The following is a 24,966-nucleotide window of genomic DNA, read 5'->3' as shown; positions in this document are numbered from 1 at the left end:
TACCACCACACTGCCACCACCACACCACCACTATCGCCACCACTAACACCTCACCACCACTACACCTCACCACCACCACACCACCACCTCACCACTATCCACTGCCACACAACCACCACACCACCACCTCACCACCACCTCACCACCACACCACCTCCACTACCACCTCTACACCACCACCTCACCACCACCACCTCACCACCACCACCTCACCACCACCACCACCACATCATCACCACCACCTCACCACCACCACCTCACCACCACCACCTCACCACCATCACCTCACCACCACCACCACCACATCATCACCACCTCACCACCACACCGCTAGCGTTACACCACCACCACCTCACCACCACCTCACCACTACCTCACCAGCACTTCACCACCACCACACCACCATCACACCACCCTTCAACTCACCAAAGTATGCCGCTCTTTTGCGAGCTTTCTCCACCATTTCTTTTGGAGGCATGCCCAGGATCTGCGCAACCATTTCAAGACAGACACACAGAGGGACACACGCATGTTACACGAATGTTACACGCGTGTTACACACGGGGACCCATACAGAGACCCATAGAGATCCAGAGACTTATATAAAACCATAGGGACTCACAGAGACCCATATGGATCCACAGAGACCCATAGAGAGACCCATACGGACCGACAGAGACCCATACATAGACCCATAGAGGTCCAGAGACTCATATAAAACCATTGAGACTCAGAGGCCCACACTAAAACTGAATATTTCACCAGGGAAGGCCCCACTGAGCTACGTGGCTGTTTTTCATTGGCTGTACGACGAAAGACCTGAACGTGACATTATCGTTGTTGCTCAGCGCATCTAGCATCATGGGTGAGTAGGTGGGTGGGGGGAGGGTGAGTGGGTTAGTGGATAGGTAGGTGGGTGGGTGAGTGGGTAGGTAGGTGAGTGGGTGAATGGGTGGGTAGGTTGGTGGGTAAGTGGGTGGGTGAGTGGGTGAATGGGTGAGTGGATGGTTGAGTGGGTGAGTGGATGGGTGGATAGGTCGGTGGGTGTGTAGGTGGGTGCGTTACTGGGTGGGTAGGTGGGTGAGTCAGTGAGTAGGTGGGTGGGTGAGGGGGTAGGTGGGTGGGTGAGGGGGTGGGCGAGTGGGTGGGTAGGTGGATGAGTGAGTGGGTGGGTAGGTGGGTAGGAGGGTGAGTGGGTGGTTACGTGGGTGTGTAGGTAGGTGGGTGGCTGGGTAAGTAGGTGGGTGAGTGGGCAGGTAAGTAGGTAGATGGGTGGGTGGGTAAATGTGTAGGTGAGTGAGAGGATGCGTAGGTAGGTGGGTGGGTAGGTGAGTGGGTGGGTGGTTGGGTGGCTGGTTGAGTGACTGGCTGACAGGGTTGGGTGACTGGCTGGGTGACTGGCTGGCTGTGGGCCAGGTCGTCGCTCAAGGCCCCCCAGGGAGGCTCCCCAGTCACCTCGATGCAGCATGCCAGGTGGTCGTCGCGGCTGAACGAGAGGAAGAGTTCCCTGTCGGTGGCCAGCTTGGCGACGGTGCAGCCCAGCGACCATGTGTCCACAGCGCAGGTCGCCGGGTAGCCGAGAAGCACCTCGGGGGCCACGTAGGCGAGGGTTCCTCCCACGTGCGAGGCTGTGCAGACGACAACAGCAGCGATGATGATGAAGATTGTAGACTAGGTACATGTGTGTAGGTGGGTGGGTGGGTTGGGTGGCTGGGTTGGGTGGCTGGGTTGGGTGGCTGGGTTGGGTGGCTGGGTTTGGTGGCTGGGGCGGTGGCTGGGTGGGTGGGGGGTGGATGGTTGGGCGGGTGAGTGGGTGGATGGCTGGCTGGGTGGATGGGTGAGTGGGTGGATGGCTGGGTGGGTGGATGGATAGATGGATGGGTGAGTGGGTGGGCAGGTGGGTGAGTGGGTGGGTGGGTGGATTCATGGGTGGGTGACTGGATGGGCAGGTCAGTGGGTGAGTGGGTAGGTGGCTGGATGGGTCGGTGGCTGGATGGGTCGGTGGGTGGGTGGGTGCATAGATGGATGGGTGGGTGGGTCAGTGGCTGGGCGGGTGGGTGGATGGCTGGGTGGGTGAGTGGGTGAGTGGGTGGGTGAGTGGGTGGGTGAGTGGGTGGATATCCGGCTGGGTGGGTGGATGGGTGGGTGGGTGGCTTGATGGCTGGGTGGGTAAATGGCTGGGTGGGTGGGTATATAGATGGATGGGTGGTTGAGTGGGTGTATGGGTGGATGGGTGTATGGGTGGATGGGTGTGTGGGTGGGTCGCTGGATGGGGGGGGGACGGTGGGTGGGTGGGTGGATGGGTGGGTGGATGGGCGGGTGGGTGAGTGGGTGGGTGGGTAATTGGGTGGATGGCTGGCTGGCTGGCTGGGTGAGTGGGTGGGTGGGTGAGTGGGTGGATGGCTGGATGGGTGGATGGGTGAGTAGGTCGCTGGATGGCTGAGTGGGTGGGTGGATGGCCGGGTGGGTGGTTGGGTGAGTGGGTGGCTGGATGGCTGGGTGGAGGGGTGGATGGGTGGGTAGATGGATGGCTGGGTGGGTGAGTGGATGGCTGGGTGGGTGGATGTATGGATAGATGGATGGGTGGGTGGGTGAGTGGGTGGGTGGGTGGGTGAGTGGGTGGGTGGGTGAGTGGGTGGGTGGGTGAGTGGGTGGGTGGGTGAGTGGGTGGGTGGATGAGTGGGTGGCTGGGTAGCTGAATCAGTGGGTGGGTGGGTGAGTGGGTGGATGGCTCTCTGGGTGGGTGCGTGGATCGCTCGGTGAGTGGGCAGGTGAGTTGGTGACTGGATGGCTGGGTGGGTGGGTGTCTGGATGACTGGGTGGGTGGATGGATGGGTGGGTGAATGGCTGTGTGGGTGGGTGCATGGATGGATAGATGGATGGATAGATGGATGGGTGGGTGGGTGGGAGAGTGGGTGGGTGGGTGGATGGGTCGGTGGGTTGATGGGTTGATGGGTTGATGGGTTGATGGGTGGATGGGTGAATGGATGTGTGGGTGGGTGGGTGAGCGGGTGGGTGGATGGGCTAGTGGGTGGATGGGTGGGTGGGTGGATGGGTGGTGGGTGAGTGGGTGGCTGGATGGCTGGGTGGGTAGATGGATGGGTGGATGGCTGGGTGGGTGGGTAGGTGCATGGATGGATATATGGATGGGTGGGTGAGTGGGTGGGTGGATGGGTCAGTGGCTGGGTGGATGAATGGGTAGGTGGGTGGATGGGTGGGTGGATGGATGGGTGGGTGGGTGGATGGGTCAGTGGGTGGGTGGATGGGTGGGTGGATTGATGGGGGGGTCGGTGGGTGGCTTGATGGGTGGGGGAATGGATGGGTTGATGGCGAATGGATGTGTAGGTCGGTGGATGGGTGGGTAGATGGGTGTGTGAGGGTGTCAGTGGGTGGATAGGTGGGTGTGTGTGGGTGTCTCCACTCACTTTTGCCATCCACAAAGAAGCTTGAGGCGAAGTTCCTGACCCTGACGATGCCATCCGCGATGTTCGCCAACAGAACGTTGCTCTGGACGGGGAGTGAGCCGCAGGGAGGGAATTCACACCCAGCATGGTCAAGGCGGTGAGCGTCGTTTACGACCGAGCGTCTGTGCAGGGGGACTGCCTCCGCTCACAGACGTTCAACTTACGAAGTTTCAGAGATATGTGCAAAAAAAACAGTGACATCTACATCTGCAGAACGTGAAGAACCTGTGACATCTACATCAACAGAACATGAACAACCTGTGGCACCTACAGAACGGGAAGAACCAGTGGGATCTACAGAGCATGAAGAACCAGTGACATCTTCATCTACATAACGTGATGGAACAGTGGCATCTATATTTACAGAACGTGAGGAACCAGTGGCATCTACATCTACAGAACGTGAAGAACCAGTGGTATCTACATCTACAGAACGTGAAGAGCCAGTGGCATCTACATCTGCAGAACGTGAAGAACCAGTGGCATCTACATCCGCAGAACATGAGGAACTATTTGCATCTACATCTACATCTGCAGAACATGAAGAACGAGTGGCATCTACATCTGCAGAACGTGAAGAACGAGTGACATCTGCATCTGCAGAACGTAAAAACCAGTGGCATCTACATCTACAGGACGTGAAATACCAGTGCCATCTACATCTACAGGACGTTAAGACATAGTGGCATCTACATTTGCAGAACGTGAAGAACCAGTGGTATCTACATCTGCAGAACATGAAGAACACCAGTGACATCTACATCTGCAGAACATGAATAATCAGTGGCATTTACATCTGCAGAGCGAGCACCAGCGCCCCAGCGTGTACAACAACCGCCATTCGCCACTAAGTGGCGGTGACGTCACCACGACGCTTGTGCCAGGCCATGTGCACCTTGAGGCTACGTGAAGTGTCGAACGCCCGCTGGCAGGAGTTCACGGGGCAGACCCAAGTGCCACGCGTCGACTGACTCAGATGACTGGCTGATGCACCACCTGTGCCCCCTACTGTGCCAACCTTCTGTGCTTTAGCCACCCGGTGCTCAGCTCGTTGTTGTGAGCGTCGCCCCTCCATCCTCCGTTGTTGTTGGAGGGCAACTGCCTCCAACTGCCCAGCAGCGTCCTTCACGAGCCTCCTCCACAGAGGCCGATCTTGACACCACTGGTACCAGTCATCGGCAAGTCCACTTAGCTCCACGTCCTTCTGTGCCACATCACTCCATCTCTTCTCTAGCCCGTGCCGTGCCCATTTAGCTCCCTCGATCCGGCCGAACAAAAGCTGTTTCGGCATGCGGTGGCTGGGCATGCAGGCTACATGACCCAGCCAACGCAGCCTTGCCTGCCGGAGGAGCTCACCGATGGAACCGTGCCCAGATCTTTCAAAGATTTGTGAGCTCCTCACACAATCCAGCAGGTTAAACCCAGGATGGATCGTAGGCAGGCTAGCCTATATGTTTCTAACCCGCAAAGATGTTCCATTAGGGGGGTCCACGTTTCGCAAGCGTAGAGAAGGGAGGGAATAACCGTGGCCGAGAAGACCTGAAGCTTAGTGCGGAGCGACAGACCAGGTAGCTTCCACACAGCGTTACGCAACCGATGAAAAGATATTGCCACTCGACTGATTCGGAGTGAGACCTCTGCTGTTAAACTGGAGCCGGTCATAAGCACACTGCCCAGGTATGGGAAACTCTCCACTCTCTCCACAACTGCCCAATCACCGATTGAGAGTTGTGGGGGTGGAGTGTCCAATGGTACAAAATACCCAGGCAGGTGCTTAGTTTTGGTGGGGCTGATGGTAAGGCCCCATCTCTTAGTGGCACGCTCCAGTCTCAGCAGCAGCGTCTCCAACTCCTCCTCTGAATGAGCAGCTAATACCAAATCATCGGCATACATAACGTGGTTGAGCAATAGGGAGCCATCCCTTGACCGCACCCGGGCATCGATCAGCCCCTCATTATATTTGTACCAAATGGAGATTCCCCCGGTACAGCTATTGAAGGCTTAACGAACTACGTAGTCAAAATTGATGTTAAATAATGTGGGAGCCAGAGGACATCCCTGTCGCACCCCAAGGTGTACAGGTAATGGCTCTGACGCCCGGCCACGTAGTTTTACCCGGGCCGGCTCACCATCATGAAGGTCCTTAATGATCGTGAGCAGAGGGTCAGGGACTCCAAAAGCACGAAGAACAAGGTCAATAAAGCAGAGATGTAGGTCTTGTTGGAATTCCCTACACCTCTGCTGTAGCAGACGGACAGAAAATATGGCATCTGTGCAGGACCGCCCTTTCCTGAAACCACATTGGGGCTCCGCAAGCCTCTCCTCAGCGTGCCTGGCAAGGCGATGTTGAATAATCCTTGCCAGGACCTTTCCCGGCACACTGAGGAGTGAGATGCTCCTGTAGTTGTTACAGTTTTTGCGGTCCCTCTTCTGCCAATCCTGCGGAACCCATCCAGTGGTCCAGACTGTTGTTATGATGTCATATAGGGCAGTCTGTGCACAAACGCCACCCTCCCTCAGCATTTCGCTTGGGAGATCATCTCTACCCGGTGCCTTTCCTGGTCTCAGACTCCGGATCACCTTCAGTACTTCCTCAACAGATGGCACCTCAGCCAGCCACTCACAGGGGGTGACTTCTTCCAATATTTGAGGCACTGCAGCCTCAGCAGGATCATCCCCACTTCGTGCCACGATGTTTTCCTGGCTGATGGATTTCCCCTCCCCCAGGACCTCACAGAAATGCTCAGCAAATCTGCAAACCTGTTCCTGGGGGTCAGAGATTGGATCACCGTTTTTTCCCCTAATGATGGTAATAGGTGTGGCGCTGCAGGTTACTTTTTTGATGGAGTTAAATAGAGATTTGTGATCGCGGGCCACTGAGGCAGACTCCATCTCCTCAGCAACCTGCGACCACCACCCATCATTGCAGCGCCTCACGGCTCTCCGAACCTCCGAGCGAAGGCTGTGGTAAGCCTCCTCATTCTCTGACGTGGGATTCTGTATCCGATGACAGTGGGCCTGTCGCTTTTTCTCAACCAACCTCAACACCTCCTCTGTCAGCCAGGGTCTCTGGGGAGGTCTGGACCACGTACCCAAAGCAGCCATTGCAGCTGCATGAGTCACAGTCCTAAACCTCGCCCATTTACCCTCGACATCAGGAGGAGTGGGGGACAATGCCAACCCCAGCCGCAAGCAATGATGAAATTCTCACTTGCAACTTTCATCAGATAACTGAGACCAGGCCACTTTAGGTTGGAATGGGGTCCTGGGTGTACACCCACCACCGGAGTGGAAGAATGGCAGGTGCATCTTACAGATGACTAGTCGATGGTCAGAGGGCAGATCAGCTCCACGGTAGGTCCTGGTGTCAAGGACATGGGCTCGCATCCGCTGGTCCGTCACTATGTAGTCCAGCAGATGTTCTTGCTTGGACCCGGCATGCATCCATGATGTTGTGTGGATGCGCCGATGCCGGAACAGCGTGTTTGTAATTACAAGCCCATGGGCTGCACAAAAATCTAGCAGTCTCCTACCGTTGTTATTGAGCTGATCTGGCCCATGCCCTCCAATCACTCCAGACCAGGTGCCAGCATCATGACCAACTCGGGTATTGAAGTCACCCAACAAGATGACTCTATCCTGAGGGGCCACTTTAGCCAGCACCTGTGGCACGAGGTCATAGAAGGCATCTGACTCATCGGCTTTGCTGCATCCCTCCACGGATGTTCGTCTTCGGAGGGGGCATAAATAACCACGAACACCACTCCTCTCCTCCGGTTGATGGGAAGGCGAGCCCAAAGTAGCCTGGGGCTTACAGCTTCCCACACCTCACCGCCACGCTCCCACGCCCCCTTCATTCTTTTGTTCAAAAGAAGAGCCACATCCTGTTGTTTGGCAGTCTGTTGCCCCGAGTAGAGGACTGTCCACCCCTCATGGTGGCAGGAGCCAGAACCGGTCCACCGGACCTCCTGAATGCCACAGAGATCCAGGCGGTACCGGTCCAGCTCCCGACAGAGGAGTGGCAGCCTCTCCTCCGCAGTGAGCGTTCGAACATTCCACGTGGCCACACGAAGTGGCTTTTCGTTGTTTCTGGAGGAGCCCCGAGTGTAGAGATTCAATCTCCTGGCTCCGCCAATTGGAGTTTGGCCAGGAGACATCATAAATGCCTGTCCCCCCGGGGCCTCCGGCACAAGCTTATTAGTTACATATTTCAGTCGTGGTTTAGTGGTAAAATTTTGAAGGTGGAGGGGTTACCAGCCCCTCGCACCCATCCAGAGCCCCCCGTTTAGCCACTGTGGTGGTCACAGACGCCATGAGGGGAGTAGCCAATCGGAATTGGCCCTCCCCCCACAGCACTGTCCACGACAGAGTTGCCCATCCGGCACTGCGAGGAGTTAGCGGGTTGTTTTGCCGTGTACTCACCCACACACACAGACACACCCACACACAGACACCCACACACTCACACACAGACACCCACACACATATACACCCACACACACAGACACCCATACACACAGACACCATTACACAGCATGCACTCCACTCACGGGCTTGATGTCACCGTGTACGATGCCCCGGGACTTGGTGTGGGCCAGGAAGTGGAGGATGGCCCTAGTGTACGACCTCACCGCATCCTCGTGACTTTGCCACAGCGTCATCTGTCTGAGCACGCAATGGAGTTTCGCCCTGCCACGCAGAGAGACAGCGACCATGTCAGTCACATCAGCGACGACGTCAGCGACGACGTCAGTGACATCAGCGGTTAGCGTGCTGCGCTGCGAACCTGGCGAACTGGGCTCGGTTCCCGCTCATGGCCAACACCCAGTGACGATTATCTGAACCGGTCCTGGGTCTACCCTAGGTCGACTCAGCCTCAAATGAGTACCTGGTGCGATGTGTAAACATCGCCACTGGGGAGACAAAGGCGGCCGCGCGTGGTGTTGGCCACCCACCCCCTCGTGTGCCGTGCCGGCCTTTAAAGGTGCTCGCTAACAGCACTTGCCACTACAGTCTGTTAAGGCTATATGGGGGATCTTTGATCTTTGTGTGCGTATGTTGAAATTCATTCACACCGTACGTAGCCAAGCATGCTAATGTGTGGGTCTCTATGGGTGTCTGTGTGGGTGTCTCTGTGGGTCTCTATGGGTCTCTGTGGGTCTGGGGGTCTGTGGGTCTCTGTGTGTGAATGTATGCAGAACTTCTTTTGCACCATACATAGCCAACCGTACTAATGTATGGGTATGGGTGTCTCTATGGGTCTGTATGGGTGGTGGTGTTGTGGTGGTGGTGTTTAGTGGTGGTGGTGTTTGGTGGTGGTGTTTGGTGGTGGTGGGTGCTGGTGGGTGATGGTGGATGGGTGGTGGGTGGGTGGTTATGGTGGGTGGTTGGGTGAGGGGTTGTGCTGGTGATGGTGGGTGGTTGAGTGGGTGGTGTGGTGGTGATGGTGGGTGGGTGGTGGAGGGTGAGTGGGTGAGTGGGTAAGTGGTGGTGGTGAGTGAGTGAGTGGGTGAGTGGTGGTGGTGGTGGGTGAGTGGTGGTGGTGGTGATGGTGAGTTAGTTGGTGGTGGTGGTGAGTGAGTGGGTGGTGGGTGAGTGAGTGAACGAGTGAGTGGGTGAGTGAATGTTGGTGGTGAGTTAATGAGTGAGTGAGTGGTGGTAGTGGTGCTGGTGGTGTGCGTACTTCAACAGCTCCATGACAAGGCATTTGTGGCCTCGAAAGTAAAAAGTCTCCAGGACCCTGACTACGTTGTAGTCCACGTTGCTACGGTCGCTCTGGAGCTCCATGGACATTAGCAGCTCCGTTCTCTGGTGCTTTTCTTCCCTGGAGCTGCGAGCGAGTGAGCAAGTTCACAGAACGAGAGAGAGAAAGAAAGAGAGACAGATAGAGAGAAAGAGACATAAAGAAACAGAGATCAAGACAGAGACAGACAGAGAGAGACAGACAGAGACAGAGAGTTTAGACTTTAATATACAGTGGGTCTGTGTGTGGAACACTGAGTAGTAGTAGTGGGTCTGTGTGTGGAACACTGAGTAGTAATAGTGGGTCTGTGTGTGGAACACTGAGTAGTAGTAGTGGGTCTGTGTGTGTAACACAGAGTAGTAGTAGTGGGTCTGTGTGTGTAACACTGAGTAGAAGTCGTATTGGATCTGTGTGTGTAACACTGTGTAGTAGTAGTGGGTCTGTGTGTGTAACACTGAATAGTAGTAGTGGGTCTGTGTGTGTAACACTGAGTAGAAGTCGTATTGGATCTGTGTGTGTAACACTGTGTAGTAGTAGTGGGTCTATGTGTGTAACACTGAGTAGTAGTAGTGGGTCTGTGTGTGTAACACTGAGTAGTAGTGGGTCTGTGTGTGTAACACTGAGTAGTAGTAATGGGTCTGTGTGTGTAACACTGAGTAGTAGTGGGTCTGTGTGTGTAACACTGAGTAGTAGTAGTGGGTCTGTGTGTGTAACAGTGAGTAGTAGTAATGTGTCTGTGTGTGTAACACTGAGTAGTAGTAGTGGGTCTATGTGTGTAACACTGATTAGTAGTAGTGGGTCTGTGTGTGTAACACTGAGTAGTAGTAATGGGTAATGCGTAGTTGGTCTGTCGCTATCAATATTATCCACAATAGAGGTGAGTTTGGGTTATATGACGTAAATATAAATGTTGTGTCATTAAACCCGCCACACTGACACACGCCCAATTGGTTGACGTGGTTTGTCACCTAAACACAAAACGCTTGGCCAGCTCGTTACTTGCTCAGCACTTAACCGGTTGTTGTGTTGGAAAGTATCAAAGTCAATTGTCAGTGTTGTGGTGGGGTTCGTCTCCAACACACAACCAGTGGTGGCGGTGGTGGTGAGGGTGGTGGGGAGGTGGTGGTGGGGTGGGAGTGTCGCTGTGGAGGTGGTGGTGAGGAGGTGGTGGTTGAGCGATGGAGATTCAAGTAAAAGATGTTCAGTCATTGTTTGTTGTTGTGGTTCACAGCCAGCAGCAGTCCCATAGTGTGTGTTTGTTTATTGTTCTTGTTATTGGTGGTGTTATTGTTGTTGTTGACTGCACTGCTGCGCCAGGGCCCACTCACGTGGAGGGCGAGGCGAGGATCTTGAGAGCCACCATCGTCCGAGTCTTGTGGTCCAGACACCTCACCACCACGCTCTGCCCACCCTGCCCAATCTTCCTGTCCAGCTGGAAGCGGTAGTAGAAGTGCTCGTTCTGGACCTGCAGGGGTCACGGGAGGTCAGGGTGGGGGTCACGAGGAGGTCACATGTAGCCAACAGAGCTAATCTGTGGGTCACTGTGGGTGTCTGTGGGTGTCTCTGTGCGTCTCTATGTGTCTGGGTGTCTCTGTATGTGTGTATGTTGAACTTCTTTCGCACTGTACATAGCCAACCGTTCTAATCTGTGGTGCTTTATGGGTATCAGTGTCTCTGTGTGGGCCTTCATGATAGTGAACAGGCCCGGGTAAAACTACGTGGCCGGGAGTCAGAGCCATTCCCTGTACACCTTGGGGTGTGACAGGGATGTCCTCTGGCTCCCACATTATTTAACATCTATTTTGACCACATAGTTCGTGAAGCCTTCAATAGCTGTACCGGGGGAATCTCCATTTGGTACAGATATAATGGGAGGCTGATCGATGCCCGGGTGCGGTCAACGGATGGCTCCCTATTGCTCAACCACGTTATGTATGCCGATGATTTGGTAATAGCTGCTCATTCAGAGGAGGAGTTGGAGACGCTGCTGCTGAGACTGGAGTGTGCCACTAAGAGATGGGGCCTTACCATCAGCCCCACCAAAACTAAGCACCTGCCTGGGTATTTTGTACCATCGGATACTCCACCCCCACAACTCCCAATCGGTGATGGGGCAATTGTGGAGAGAGTGGAGAGTTTCCCATACCTGGGCAGTGTGCTTATGACCGGTTACAGTTTAACAGCAGAGGTCTCACTCAGAATCAGTCGGGCGGCAATATATTTTCATCGGTTGTGTAACGCTGTGTGGAAGCTACCTGGTCTGTCGCTCCGCACTAAGCTTCAGGTCTTCTCGGCCACGGTCATTCCCTCCCTTCTCTACACTTGCGAAACGTGGACCCCCCAAATGAAACATCTTCGCCGGTTAGAAACATTTAGGCTAGCCTGCCTACGATCCATCATGGGTTTAACCAGGCTGGATTGTGTGAGGAGCTCACAAATCATTGAAAGATCTGGGCAAGGTCCCATCGGTGAGCTCCTCCGGCAGGCAAGGCTGCGTTGGATGGGTCATGTAGCCCACATGCCCAGCCAACGCATGCCGAAACAGATTTTATTCGGCCGGATCAAGGGGGCTAAACGGGCGCAGCACGGGCTAGAGAAGAGATGGAGTGATGTGGTACAGGAGGATGCGGTGTCAAGATCAGCCTCTGTGGAGGAGGCTCGTGAAGGACGCTACTGGGAAGTTGGAGGCAGCCGCCCTCCAACAACAACGGAGGGCGGAGGAGCGACGGTCACAACAATGAGCGGAGCGCCGGGTGGCTAAAGCACAGCAGGATGGCACAGTAGGGGGCACAGGTGGTGCATCAGCCAGTCATCTCAGACAGTCGTCCCGTGGAACCTGGGTCTACCCCGTGACCTCCTGGCAGCGGGCGTTCAACACTTCACGTGGCCTCAAGGTGCACCTGGCCTGGCACAAGCGTTGTGGTGACGTCACCGCCACTTAGTGGCGAATGGCGGTTGTTGTTGTTGTGTCTGTGTCTTTGTGTGTGTCTGTGAGTCTCACAAGGATGTAGTTGTTGTCGTCGTCGTCAAATTCTCCGTTCTTCACTCCCCCTCGTGAGCTTCCTTCCCCGTCCAGAGTGAAGAACCAAACTTCCTGCATGGTGGCCAGCTCCAGCTTCTGGCGCTCAGTCAAGTGAGGCTTGAAGAGACTCAGGATCGCTGCACACGTGACAACAATAACAACTTAAACTATAAACTAATTTTATTTACGCACACACCGGGTTAAGCCCCCCACCGAAGTGACTGGTATCATCATCCTAATCGTCGTCATCATCGTCATCATCATTATCATCATTGTCATCATCGTCGTCGTCATCATTATCATTGTCATCATCGTCGTCATCATCGTCATCATCATCGTCGTCATCTTCATTATCATCATCGTCATCATCATCGTTGTCATCGTCGTCATCATCGTCATCATCGTCATCATCATCGTCGTCATCGTCGTCATCATCATCATCGTCAACATCGTCATCAACGTCATCGTCGTCGTCATCATCACCGTCATCATCATCGTCACCATCGTCGTCATCACCATGTGGGAGCAATTTGCTCTAAGTGCACGTTGATACAGACTTATAGAGACTCATAGAGAACCACAGAGATCCTCAGAGACCCACAAAGAACCATACTCATATAGAACCATAGAGACCCAAGGAGACCCATAGAGCCCCACAGAGATGCACAGAGACCCTCATAGACCCACAGAGACCCATACTCATATAGAACCAGAGACCCACAGAGACCCACTCATATAGACCATAGAGCCCCACAGAGATGCATAGAGACCCTCATAGACCCATACTCATATAGAACCAGAGACCCACAGAGACCCATATTCATATAGAACCATGGAGACCCACAGAGACCCACACAGAACCATACTCATATAGAACCATAGACCCAAGGATACCCATAGAGCTCCACAGAGACGCAGAGACCCTCAGAGACCCACTGAGACCCATATTCATATAGAACCAGAGACCCACAGAGACCCATACTTATATAGAACCATAGAGCCCCACAGAGACGCACAGAGACACTCATAGACCCACAGAGACCCATACTCATATAGAACCATAGAGACCCACAGAGACTGCCACTCATATAGAACCAGAGACCCACAAAGACCTATACTCATATAGAACCATATAGACCCACAGAGACCGATACTCAGAGACCCACGGAGCGGTACAGGGTGCTTGTACGGATGATGAACTTCGTTCGCACTGCACGTAGCTAACCGTGCTAAGGTATGGGTCTCTGTGGGTGTCTATGGGTGTCTCTGTGGATCTATGGTTCTTTGTGGGGTGTATCTGTGTGTTTATGGGTCTCTATGGGTGTCTCTATGTGTCTTTGGAGTCTCTTTGGGTATCTCTGTGTGTCTATGGGTCTCTATGGGTGTCTCTATGTGTCTATGGGTATATCTGTGAGTCTCTATGTGTCTATAGGTGTCTCTGTGGGTCTAAGGGTCTCTATGGGTGTCTCTGTGGGTGGCTGGGTGTCTGTGGGTCTCTATGTGTGTCTCTGTGGGTCTCCGTGGTGGTCACTGCGTGGATTTGTTCCCCTTCACATTTTGAGGAATCACCATCGTCACGCTTTTATCAAAGTGTTTTTTCGCTGCTGCTGTGCATTTCCAGGCGATGACAATGATGATGATTTGATGATATCAGGCCACTTGGTTGAGCTGCTGCTATTTGAGCTGCTATCATTCTTAGACTTTGATGATTTTCCTGCTCATCTCTCTCTCTCTCTCTAACCTTTGGGTGATTTGCTGCGGATTAATCCGGTGCCGGAGGTGAACGCGCTCCACGTGGTGATAGACAGAGGCTGCCTCCCACTCGGTCCAGCTCGACTTGTCTACACACACACATAAACACACACACGTACAAAGACAAAGATCCCCCGTATAGCTTGTAACAGACTGTTGGGGAAAGTGCTTATAGCGAGCCCCTATGAAGCCCAGCATGGCACACGAGGGGGTAGGTGGGCAGCACCATGCCCGGCCGCCTTTGTCTCCACAGTGGCGATGTCTACACACCACACCAGGTACTCATTTGAGGCTGAGTCGACCTACGGGAGGCCCAGGACCGGTTCAAATAATCGTCACTGGTGTTGGCCATAAGCGGGAATCGAACCCGGGTTGCCAGGTTCGTGGCAGTGCGCAAACTGCTACACTACCGCTCCCCACATACACATAAATAAAAAATAAAGATCCCCCATATAGCCTTAACAGACTGTAGGGGGCAAGTGCTGTTAGCGAGCACCTATGAAGGCCAGAACGGTACACGAGGGGGTGGGTGGCCAGCACCACGCCCGACCGCCTTTTTCTCCCTAGTGGCGATGTTTACACACCGCACCAGGTACTCATTTGAGGCTGAGTCGACCTAGGGGAGGCCCGGGACCGGTTCAGATAATCGTCACTGGTGTTGGCCGTGAGCGGGAATCGAACCCGGGTCGCCAGGTTCATAGCGCAGCGCGCTAACCGCTACACTATCGCTACACACATACACACACACATAGACAAAGGTGCAGTAGACTCGTCAACACACACACACAAAGACAACGGTCCCCTTGAGGCTGTAACAAAACTGTGTTCAAAGGTGTGGGTGTTTGTAAGTGTGGGTGTTCATAAGTGTGGGTGGTGTTCGTAATTGTGGGTGTTGGTAGGTGGGTAGTGTTCGTAAGTGTGGATCTTTGTAAGTGTGGGTGGTGTTCGTAAGTGTGGGTGTTCGTAGGTGGGTAGTGTTCGCAAGTGTGGATCTTTGTAAGTGTGGGTGGTGTTCGTAAGTGTGGGTGTTCATAGGTGTGGGTGGTGTTCGTAAGTGAGGATGTTCGTCAGTGAGGGTGTTCGTCGGTGTGGTGTTCGTCAGTGAGGGTGTTGGTGTGGTGTTTGTAAGTGAGGGTGTTCATCAGTGTGGGTGGTGTTTTGTAAGTCCTGGTGTGGTTCATATGTCGAGCAAAAGGGGTCACGCATACCATGGCGCTAATTCTGAGAGTAGCGTTGTTGTGCTCCGTAAATATCTCGGTGTCTCTGCGTGGAGAGTGGAGGGGGGGGGGACGGAGGAGAGAGTCAGTGGAGGGCGAGGTCACCGCGATCACAAGTGGACTCACATCGTCAACACGGACTCACACATTCATCACAAACTCACATTCTCACCACGAACCCGCATCCTCACTACGGACTCACACCCTCACCAATAACCCACAATACAAACCCCATTCACCAAGAACCCACAACACGGACCCACACACTCACGACGAACCCACAACACGGACCCACACACTCACCACGAACCCGCAACACGGACCCACACACTTCCCACGAACCCACAACACGGACCCACACACTCACCAAGAACCCACAACACGAACCCACACACTTACCACGAACCCACAACACGGACCCACACACTCACAAAGAACCCACAACACAGACAAACACACTCTTACCACGAACCCACGACACGGACTCACACACTCACCACGAACCCACAACACGGACCCTTACACTCACCAAGAACCCACAACACAGACAAACACACTCTTACCACGAACCCGCAATACGGAACCACACTCTCACCACGAACCCACAATACAAACCCACAATACAAACCCACACTCACCAAGAACCACAACACGGATCCACACACTCACCAAGAACCCACAACACAGACCAATACATTCACCACGAACCCGCAACACGGACCCACACACTCACCACGAACCCACAACACGGACCCACACACTCACCATGAACCCACAACACGGACCCACACACTCACCACGAACCCACAACACGGACCCACACACTCACCACGAACCCACAACACGGACCCACACACTCACCCCGAACCCACAACATGGACCCACACACTCACCACGAACCCACAACACGGACCCACACACTCACCACGAACCCACAACACGGACCCACACACTCACCACGAACCCACAACATGGACCCACACACTCACCACGAACCCACAACACAGACCAACACACTCACCAGGAACCCGCAATACGGACCCACACTCTTACCACGAACCCACAACACGGACCCACACACTCACCACGAACCCACAACACAGACCCACACTCTCACCACGAACCCACAATACAAACCCACACTCACCAAGAACCCACAACACGGACCCACACACTCACCAAAAACCCACAACACAGACCAATACATTCACCACGAACCCGCAACACGGACACACACACTCACCACAAACCCACAACACGGACCCACACACTCACCACGAACCCACAACATGGACCCACACACTTCCCACGAACCCACAACACGGACCCACACACTCAACACGAACCCACAACACGGACCCACACACTCACCACGAACCCACAACACGGACCCACGCACTCATCACGAACCCACAACACGGACCCACACACTCACCAAGAACCCACAACACGGACCCACACTCACCAAAAACCCACAACACAGACCAATACATTCACCACGAACCCGCAACACGGACACACACACTCACCACGAACCCACAACACGGACCCACACACTCACCACGAACCCACAACATGGACCCACACACTTCCCACGAACCCACAACACGGACCCACACACTCAACACGAACCCACAACACGGACCCACACACTCACCACGAACCCACAACACGGACCCACGCACTCACCACGAACCCACAACACGGACCCACACACTCACCACGAACCCACAACACAGACCAACACATTCATCAGGAACCCGCAATACGGACCCACACTCTTCCCACGAACCCACAACACGGACCCACGCACTCACCACGAACCCACAACACAGACCAACATACTCACCACGAACCTGCAACATGGGCCCACACACTCACCACGAACCCACAACACGGACTCATACACTCACCACGAACCCACAACACGGACCCACACACTCACCACGAACCCACAATACAAACCCACACTCACCAAGAACCCACAACACGGATCCACCCACTCACCAAGAACCCACAACACAGACCAATACATTCACCACGAACCCACAACACGGACCCACACACTCACCACGAACCCACAACACGGACCCACACACTTGACCACGAACCCACAACACGGACCCACACACTCTTACCACGAACCCACAACACGGACCCACACACTCACCCCGAACCCACAACATGGACTCACACACTCACCACGAACCCACAACACAGACCAACATACTCACCACGAACCTGCAACATGGGCCCACACACTCACCACGAACCCACAACACGGACTCATACACTCACCACGAACCCACAACATGGACCCACACACTCACCACGAACCCACAATACAAACCCACACTCACCAGAACCCACAACACGGATCCACCCACTCATCAAGAACCCACAACACAGACCAATACATTCACGACGAACCCACAACACGGACCCACACACTCACCACGAACCCACAACACGGACCCACGAACCCACAACACGGACCCACACTCTCACCACGAACCCACAATACAAACCCACACTCACCAAGAACCCACAACACGGACCCACACACTCACCAAAAACCCACAACACAGACCAATACATTCACCACGAACCCGCAACACGGACACACACACTCACCACGAACCCACAACATGGACCCACACACTTCCCACGAACCCACAACACGGACCCACACACTCAACACGAACCCACAACACGGACCCACACACTCACCACGAACCCACAACACGGACCCACGCACTCACCACGAACCCACAACACGGACCAACACACTCACCACGAACCCACAACACAGACCAACACACTCACCAGGAACCCGCAATACGGACCCACACTCTTCCCACGAACCCACAACACGGACCCACGCACTCACCACGAACCCACAACACAGACCAACATACTCACCACGAACCTGCAACATGGGCCCACACACTCACCACGAACCCACAACACGGACTCATACACTCACGACGAACCCACAACACGGACCCACACACTCACCACGAACCCACAATACAAACCCACACTCACCAAGAACCCACAACACGGATCCACCCACTCACCAAGAACCCACAACACAGACCAATACATTCACCACGAACCCACAACACGGACCCACGCACTCACCACGAACCCACAACACGGACCCACACACTTGACCACGAACCCACAACACGGACCCACACACTCTTACCACGAACCCACAACACGGACCCACACACTCACCCCGAACCCACAACATGGACTCACACACTCACCACGAACCCACAACACAGACCAACATACTCACCACGAACCTGCAACATGGGCCCACACACTCACCACGAACCCACAACACGGACTCATACACTCACCACGAACCCACAACATGGACCCACACACTCACCACGAACCCACAATACAAACCCACACTCACCAGAACCCACAACACGGATCCACCCACTCATCAAGAACCCACAACACAGACCAATACATTCACCACGAACCCACAACACGGACCCACACACTCACCACGAACCCACAACACGGACCCACGAACCCACAACACGGACCCACACTCTCACCACGAACCCATAATACAAACCCACACTCACCAAGAACCCACAACACAGACCCACACACTCACCAAAAACCCACAACACAGACCAAGACATTCACCACGAACCCGCAACACGGACACACACACTCACCACGAACCCACAACACGGACCCACACACTCACCACGAACCCACAACATGGACCCACACACTTCCCACGAACCCACAACACGGACCCACACACTCAACACGAACCCACAACACGGACCCACACACTCACCACGAACCCACAACACGGACCCACGCACTCACCACGAACCCACAACACGGACCCACACACTCACCACGAACCCACAACACAGACCAACACACTCACCAGGAACCCGCAATACGGACCCACACTCTTCCCACGAACCCACAACACGGACCCACGCACTCACCACGAACCCACAACACAGACCAACATACTCACCACGAACCTGCAACATGGGCCCACACACTCACCACGAACCAACAACATGGACTCATACACTCACCACGAACCCACAACACAAACCCACACACTCACCACGAACCCACAATACAAACCCACACTCACCAAGAACCCACAACACGGATCCACCCACTCACCAAGAACCAACAACACAGACCAATACATTCACCACGAACCCAAAACACGGACCCACACACTCACCACGAACCCACAACACGGACCCACACACTTGACCACGAACCCACAACACGGACCCACACACTCTTACCACGAACCCACAACACGGACCCACACACTCACCACGAACCCACAACACGGACCCACACACTCACCACGAACCCACAACACGGACCCACACACTCACCCCGAACCCACAACATGGACTCACCCACTCACCACGAACCCACAACACGGACCCACACACTCACCACGAACCCACAACATGGACCCACACACTCACCACGAACCCACAACACGGACCCACACACTCACCACGAACCCACAACACGGACCCACACACTCACCACGAACCCACAACATGGACCCACACACTCACCACGAACCCAGAACACGGACCCACACACTCACCACGAACCCACAACACGGACCCACACACTCACCACGAACCCACAACACCGACCCACACACTCACCACGAACCCACAACACGGACCCATACTCTCACCACGAACCCACAACACGGACCCACACGCTCACCACGAACCCACAACACGGACCCACACACTTACCACGAACCCACAACACGGACCCACACACTCACCACGAACCCACAACACGGACCCACACACTCAACACGAACCCACAACACGGACCAACACACTCACCACGAACCCACAACACAGACCAACACACTCACCACGAACCCACAACACGGACCCACACACTCAACACGAACCCACAACACGGACCCACACTCTTCCCACGAACCCACAACACGGACCCACACACTCACCACGAACCCACAACACGGACCCACATACTCACCACGAACCTGCAACATGGGCCCACACACTCACCACGAACCCACAACACGGACTAATACACTCACCACGAACCCACAACATGGACCCACACACTCACCACGAACCCACAATACAAACCCACACTCACCAGAACCCACAACACGGATCCACCCACTCATCAAGAACCCACAACACAGACCAATACATTCACCACGAACCCACAACACGGACCCACACACTCACCACGAACCCACAACACGGACCCACACACTCACCACGGACCCACACACTCACCACGAACCCACAACATGGATCCACACACTCACCACGAACCCACAACACGGACCCACACACTCTTACCACAACACGGACCCACACACTCACCACGAACCCACAACACGGACCCACACACTCACCACGAACCCACAACACGGACCCACACACTCACCACGAACCCACAACACGGACCCACACACTAGACCACGAACCCACAACACGGACCCACACACTCTTACCACGAACCCACAACACGGACCCACACACTCACCACGAACCCACAACACGGACCCACACACTCACCACGAACCCACAACACGGACCCACACACTCACCCCGAACCCACAACATGGACTCACACACTCACCACGAACCCACAACACGGACCCACACACTCACCACGAACCCACAACACGGACCCACACACTCACCACGAACCCACAACACGGACCCACACACTCACCACGAACCCACAACACGGACCCACACACTCACCACGAACCCACAACATGGACCCACACACTCACCACGAACCCAGAACACGGACCCACACACTCACCACGAACCCACAACACGGACCCACACACTCACCACGAACCCACAACACGGACCCACACACTCACCACGAACCCACAACACAGACCAACACACTCACCACGAACCCACAACACGGACCCACACACTCAACACGAACCCACAACACGGACCCACACTCTTCCCACGAACCCACAACACGGACCCACACACTCACCACGAACCCACAACACGGACCCACATACTCACCACGAACCTGCAACATGGGCCCACACACTCACCACGAACCCACAACACGGACTCATACACTCACCACGAACCAACAACATGGACCCACACACTCACCACGAACCCACAATACAAACCCACACTCACCAGAACCCACAACACGGATCCACTCACTCATCAAGAACCCACAACACAGACCAATACATTCACCACGAACCCACAACACGGACCCACACACTCACCACGAACCCACAACACGGACCCACACACTCACCATGGACCCACACACTCACCACGAACCCACAACATGGATCCACACACTCACCACGAACCCACAACACGGACCCACACACTCTTACCACAACACGGACCCACACACTCACCACGAACCGACAACACGGACCCACACACTCACCACGAACCCACAACACGGACCCACACACTCACCACGAACCCACAACACGGACCCATACACTCACCACGAACCCACAACACGGATCCACACACTCACCACGAACCCACAACACGGACCCACACACTCTTACCACAACACGGACCCACACACTCACCACGAACCCACAACACGGACCCACACACTCACCACGAACCCACAACACGGACCCACACACTCACCACGAACCCACAACACGGACCCACACACTGGACCACGAACCCACAACACGGACCCACACACTCTTACCACGAACCCACAACACGGACCCACACACTCACCACGAACCCACTACACGGACCCACACACTCACCACGAACCCACAACACAGACCAATATATTCACCACGAACCCACAACACGGACCCACACACTCACCACGAACCCACAACACGGACCCACACACTCACCATGGACCCACACACTCACCACGAACCCACAACATGGATCCACACACTCACCACGAACCCACAACACGGACCCATACACTCTTACCACAACACGGACCCACACACTCACCACGAACCCACAACACGGACCCACACACTCACCACGAACCCACAACACGGACCCACACACTCACCACGAACCCACAACACGGACCCATACACTCACCACGAACCCACAACACGGATCCACACACTCACCACGAACCCACAACACGGACCCACACACTCTTACCACAACACGGACCCACACACTCACCACGAACCCACAACACGGACCCACACACTCACCACGAACCCACAACACGGACCCACACACTCACCACGAACCCACAACACGGACCCACACACTGGACCACGAACCCACAACACGGACCCACACACACTTACCACGAACCCACAACACGGACCCACACACTCACCACGAACCCACTACACGGACCCACACACTCACCACGAACCCACAACACGGACCCACACACTCACCCCGAACCCACAACATGGACTCACACACTCACCACGAACCCACAACACGGACCCACACACTCACCACGAACCCACAACACGGACCCACACACTCACCACGAACCCACAACACGGACCCACACACTCACCACGAACCCACAACACGGACCCACACACTCACCACGAACCCACAACATGGACCCACACACTCACCACGAACCCAGAACACGGACCCACACACCACGAACCCACAACACGGACCCACACACTCACCACGAACCCACAACACGGACCCACACACTCACCACGAACCCACAACACGGACCCACACTCTCACCACGAACCCACAACACGGACCCACACGCTCACCACGAACCCACAACACGGACCCACACACTTACCACGAACCCACAACACGGACCCACACACTCACCACGAACCCACAACACGGACCCACACACTCAACACGAACCCACAACACGGACCCACACACTCACCACGAACCCACAACACAGACCAACACACTCACCACGAACCCACAACACGGACCCACACACTCAACACGAACCCACAACACGGACCCACACTCTTCCCACGAACCCACAACACGGACCCACACACTCACCACGAACCCACAACACGGACCCACACACTCACCACGAACCTGCAACATGGGCCCACACACTCACCACGAACCCACAACACGGACTCATACACTCACCACGAACCCACAACATGGACCCACACACTCACCACGAACCCACAATATAAACCCACACTCACCAGAACCCACAACACGGATCCACCCACTCATCAAGAACCCACAACACAGACCAATACATTCACCACGAACCCACAACACGGACCCACACACTCACCACGAACCCACAACACGGACCCACACACTCACCACGGACCCACACACTCACCACGAACCCACAACATGGATCCACACACTCACCACGAACCCACAACACGGACCCACACACTCACCACGAACCCACAACACGGACCCACACACTCACCACGAACCCACAACACGGACCCATACACTCACCACGAACCCACAACACGGACCCACACACTCACCACGAATCCACAACACGGACACACACAGCTCACCTCGTAAAGATTTTCGAGTGGATGGCTTCGACAGAACCTGCTCGAAAGTCGATGATGAAAATGAAGCAGCCGTAGATCCAGCAGCAGCCGCCTCCTTCACATCCGTCTAAAATTCTGAAAAGACGTTATTGCAGCCACGCCCCGTCGAGTGACGTCTTACAACGCGACCACGCCCACCGACAGCTCCTCCCCTGGGCACCACCCACCACCCCCGCGTCTACTTCCGGGTTGTGGAGATTGGAGGCGGCGGCGGGAAAATCTGAACCCTATCTGGGCCTCCTCTAGGTCGACGCAGCCTGAAGGTGCCTACACGGGACTCAGTGTGATGAGTTTGTGGGTCTCTGTGTGGTGAGTTTATGGGTCTCTGTGGTGAGTTTGTGGGTCTCTGTGGGTCTATGTGTGGTGAGTCTGTGGGTCTATGTGATGAGTTTGTGGGTCTCAGTGTGGTGAGTCTCTGTGTGGCGAGTCTGTGGGTTTCTGTGTGGTTTGTGGATCTCTGTGTGGTGAGAGTAGGTTTTTGTGTGTGGTGAGTCTGTGGAACTTTGTGTGGTGAGTCTCTGTGTGGTGAGTCTGTGGGTCTCTGTGGTGAATCTGTGGGTCTCAGTGTGATGAGTGTGGGTCTCAGTGTGATGAGTCTGTGGGCCTCTGTGGTTTATGGGTCTCTGTGTGGTGAGTCTGTGGGTCTCTGTGTGGTGAGTTTATGGGTCTCTGTGGTGAGTTTGTGGGTCTCTGTGTGGTGAGTCTGTGTGGCGTGTCTGTGGATCTCTGTGGCGATTCTGTGGGTCTATGTGTGGTGAGTTTGTGGGTCTCAGTGTGGTGAGTCTCTGTGTGGCGAGTCTGTGGGTTTCTGTGTGGTTTGTGGATCTGTGTGGTGAGTGTAGGTTTTTGTGTGTGGTGAGTCTGTGGAACTTTGTGTGGTGAGTCTCTGTGTGGTGAGTCTGTGTGGTGAGTCTGTGTGTCTCTGTGGTGAGTCTGTGGGTCTCTGTGTGGTGGTGCAGTGGTTAGTGTGCTGTGTGTGTGGGAGAGGTGGTGCAGTGGTTATCGCACTGTGTGTGGGGAGCGGTGGTGCAGTGGTTAGCGTGCTGTGTGTGTGTGTGGGGAGCAGTAGTGGAGTGGTTAGTGCGCTGTGTGTTGGGAGTGGTGGTGCAGTGGTTAGCGTGCTGTGTGTGTGGGGAACGGTGGTGTAGTGGTTAGCGCACTGTGTGTGTGGAGAGCGG

General features: G+C 54.8%; 1 protein-coding gene across 1 annotated transcript; it reads right to left on the bottom strand.

The window, feature by feature from the left end:
* Positions 1-384: 384 nt before the first annotated feature.
* Positions 385-24,095, bottom strand: LOC142924138 (dual specificity tyrosine-phosphorylation-regulated kinase 3-like). Its single transcript, XM_076065787.1, has 10 exons — positions 23,750-24,095; positions 15,190-15,244; positions 13,971-14,070; positions 12,209-12,366; positions 10,536-10,672; positions 9,148-9,294; positions 8,015-8,153; positions 3,426-3,507; positions 1,456-1,628; positions 385-487 (listed from the first exon to the last, which is right to left on the bottom strand). Exons 2-10 carry the CDS (start codon positions 15,190-15,192, stop codon positions 386-388), a joined length of 1,041 nt encoding a protein of 346 aa, XP_075921902.1. The 5' UTR covers positions 15,193-15,244; positions 23,750-24,095; the 3' UTR covers position 385.
* Between the last annotated feature and the right edge of the window lie 871 nt (positions 24,096-24,966).

Source organism: Petromyzon marinus, chromosome 9, assembly GCF_048934315.1.
Source record: "Petromyzon marinus isolate PM22_M1 ecotype Great Lakes invasive population chromosome 9, UKy_Petmar_22M1.pri1.0, whole genome shotgun sequence".
Taxonomy (NCBI): Eukaryota; Metazoa; Chordata; class Hyperoartia; order Petromyzontiformes; family Petromyzontidae; genus Petromyzon; species Petromyzon marinus.
The sequence above is the reverse complement of the archived record's forward strand: the minus strand, read 5'-3'. Positions and strand labels throughout refer to the sequence as shown.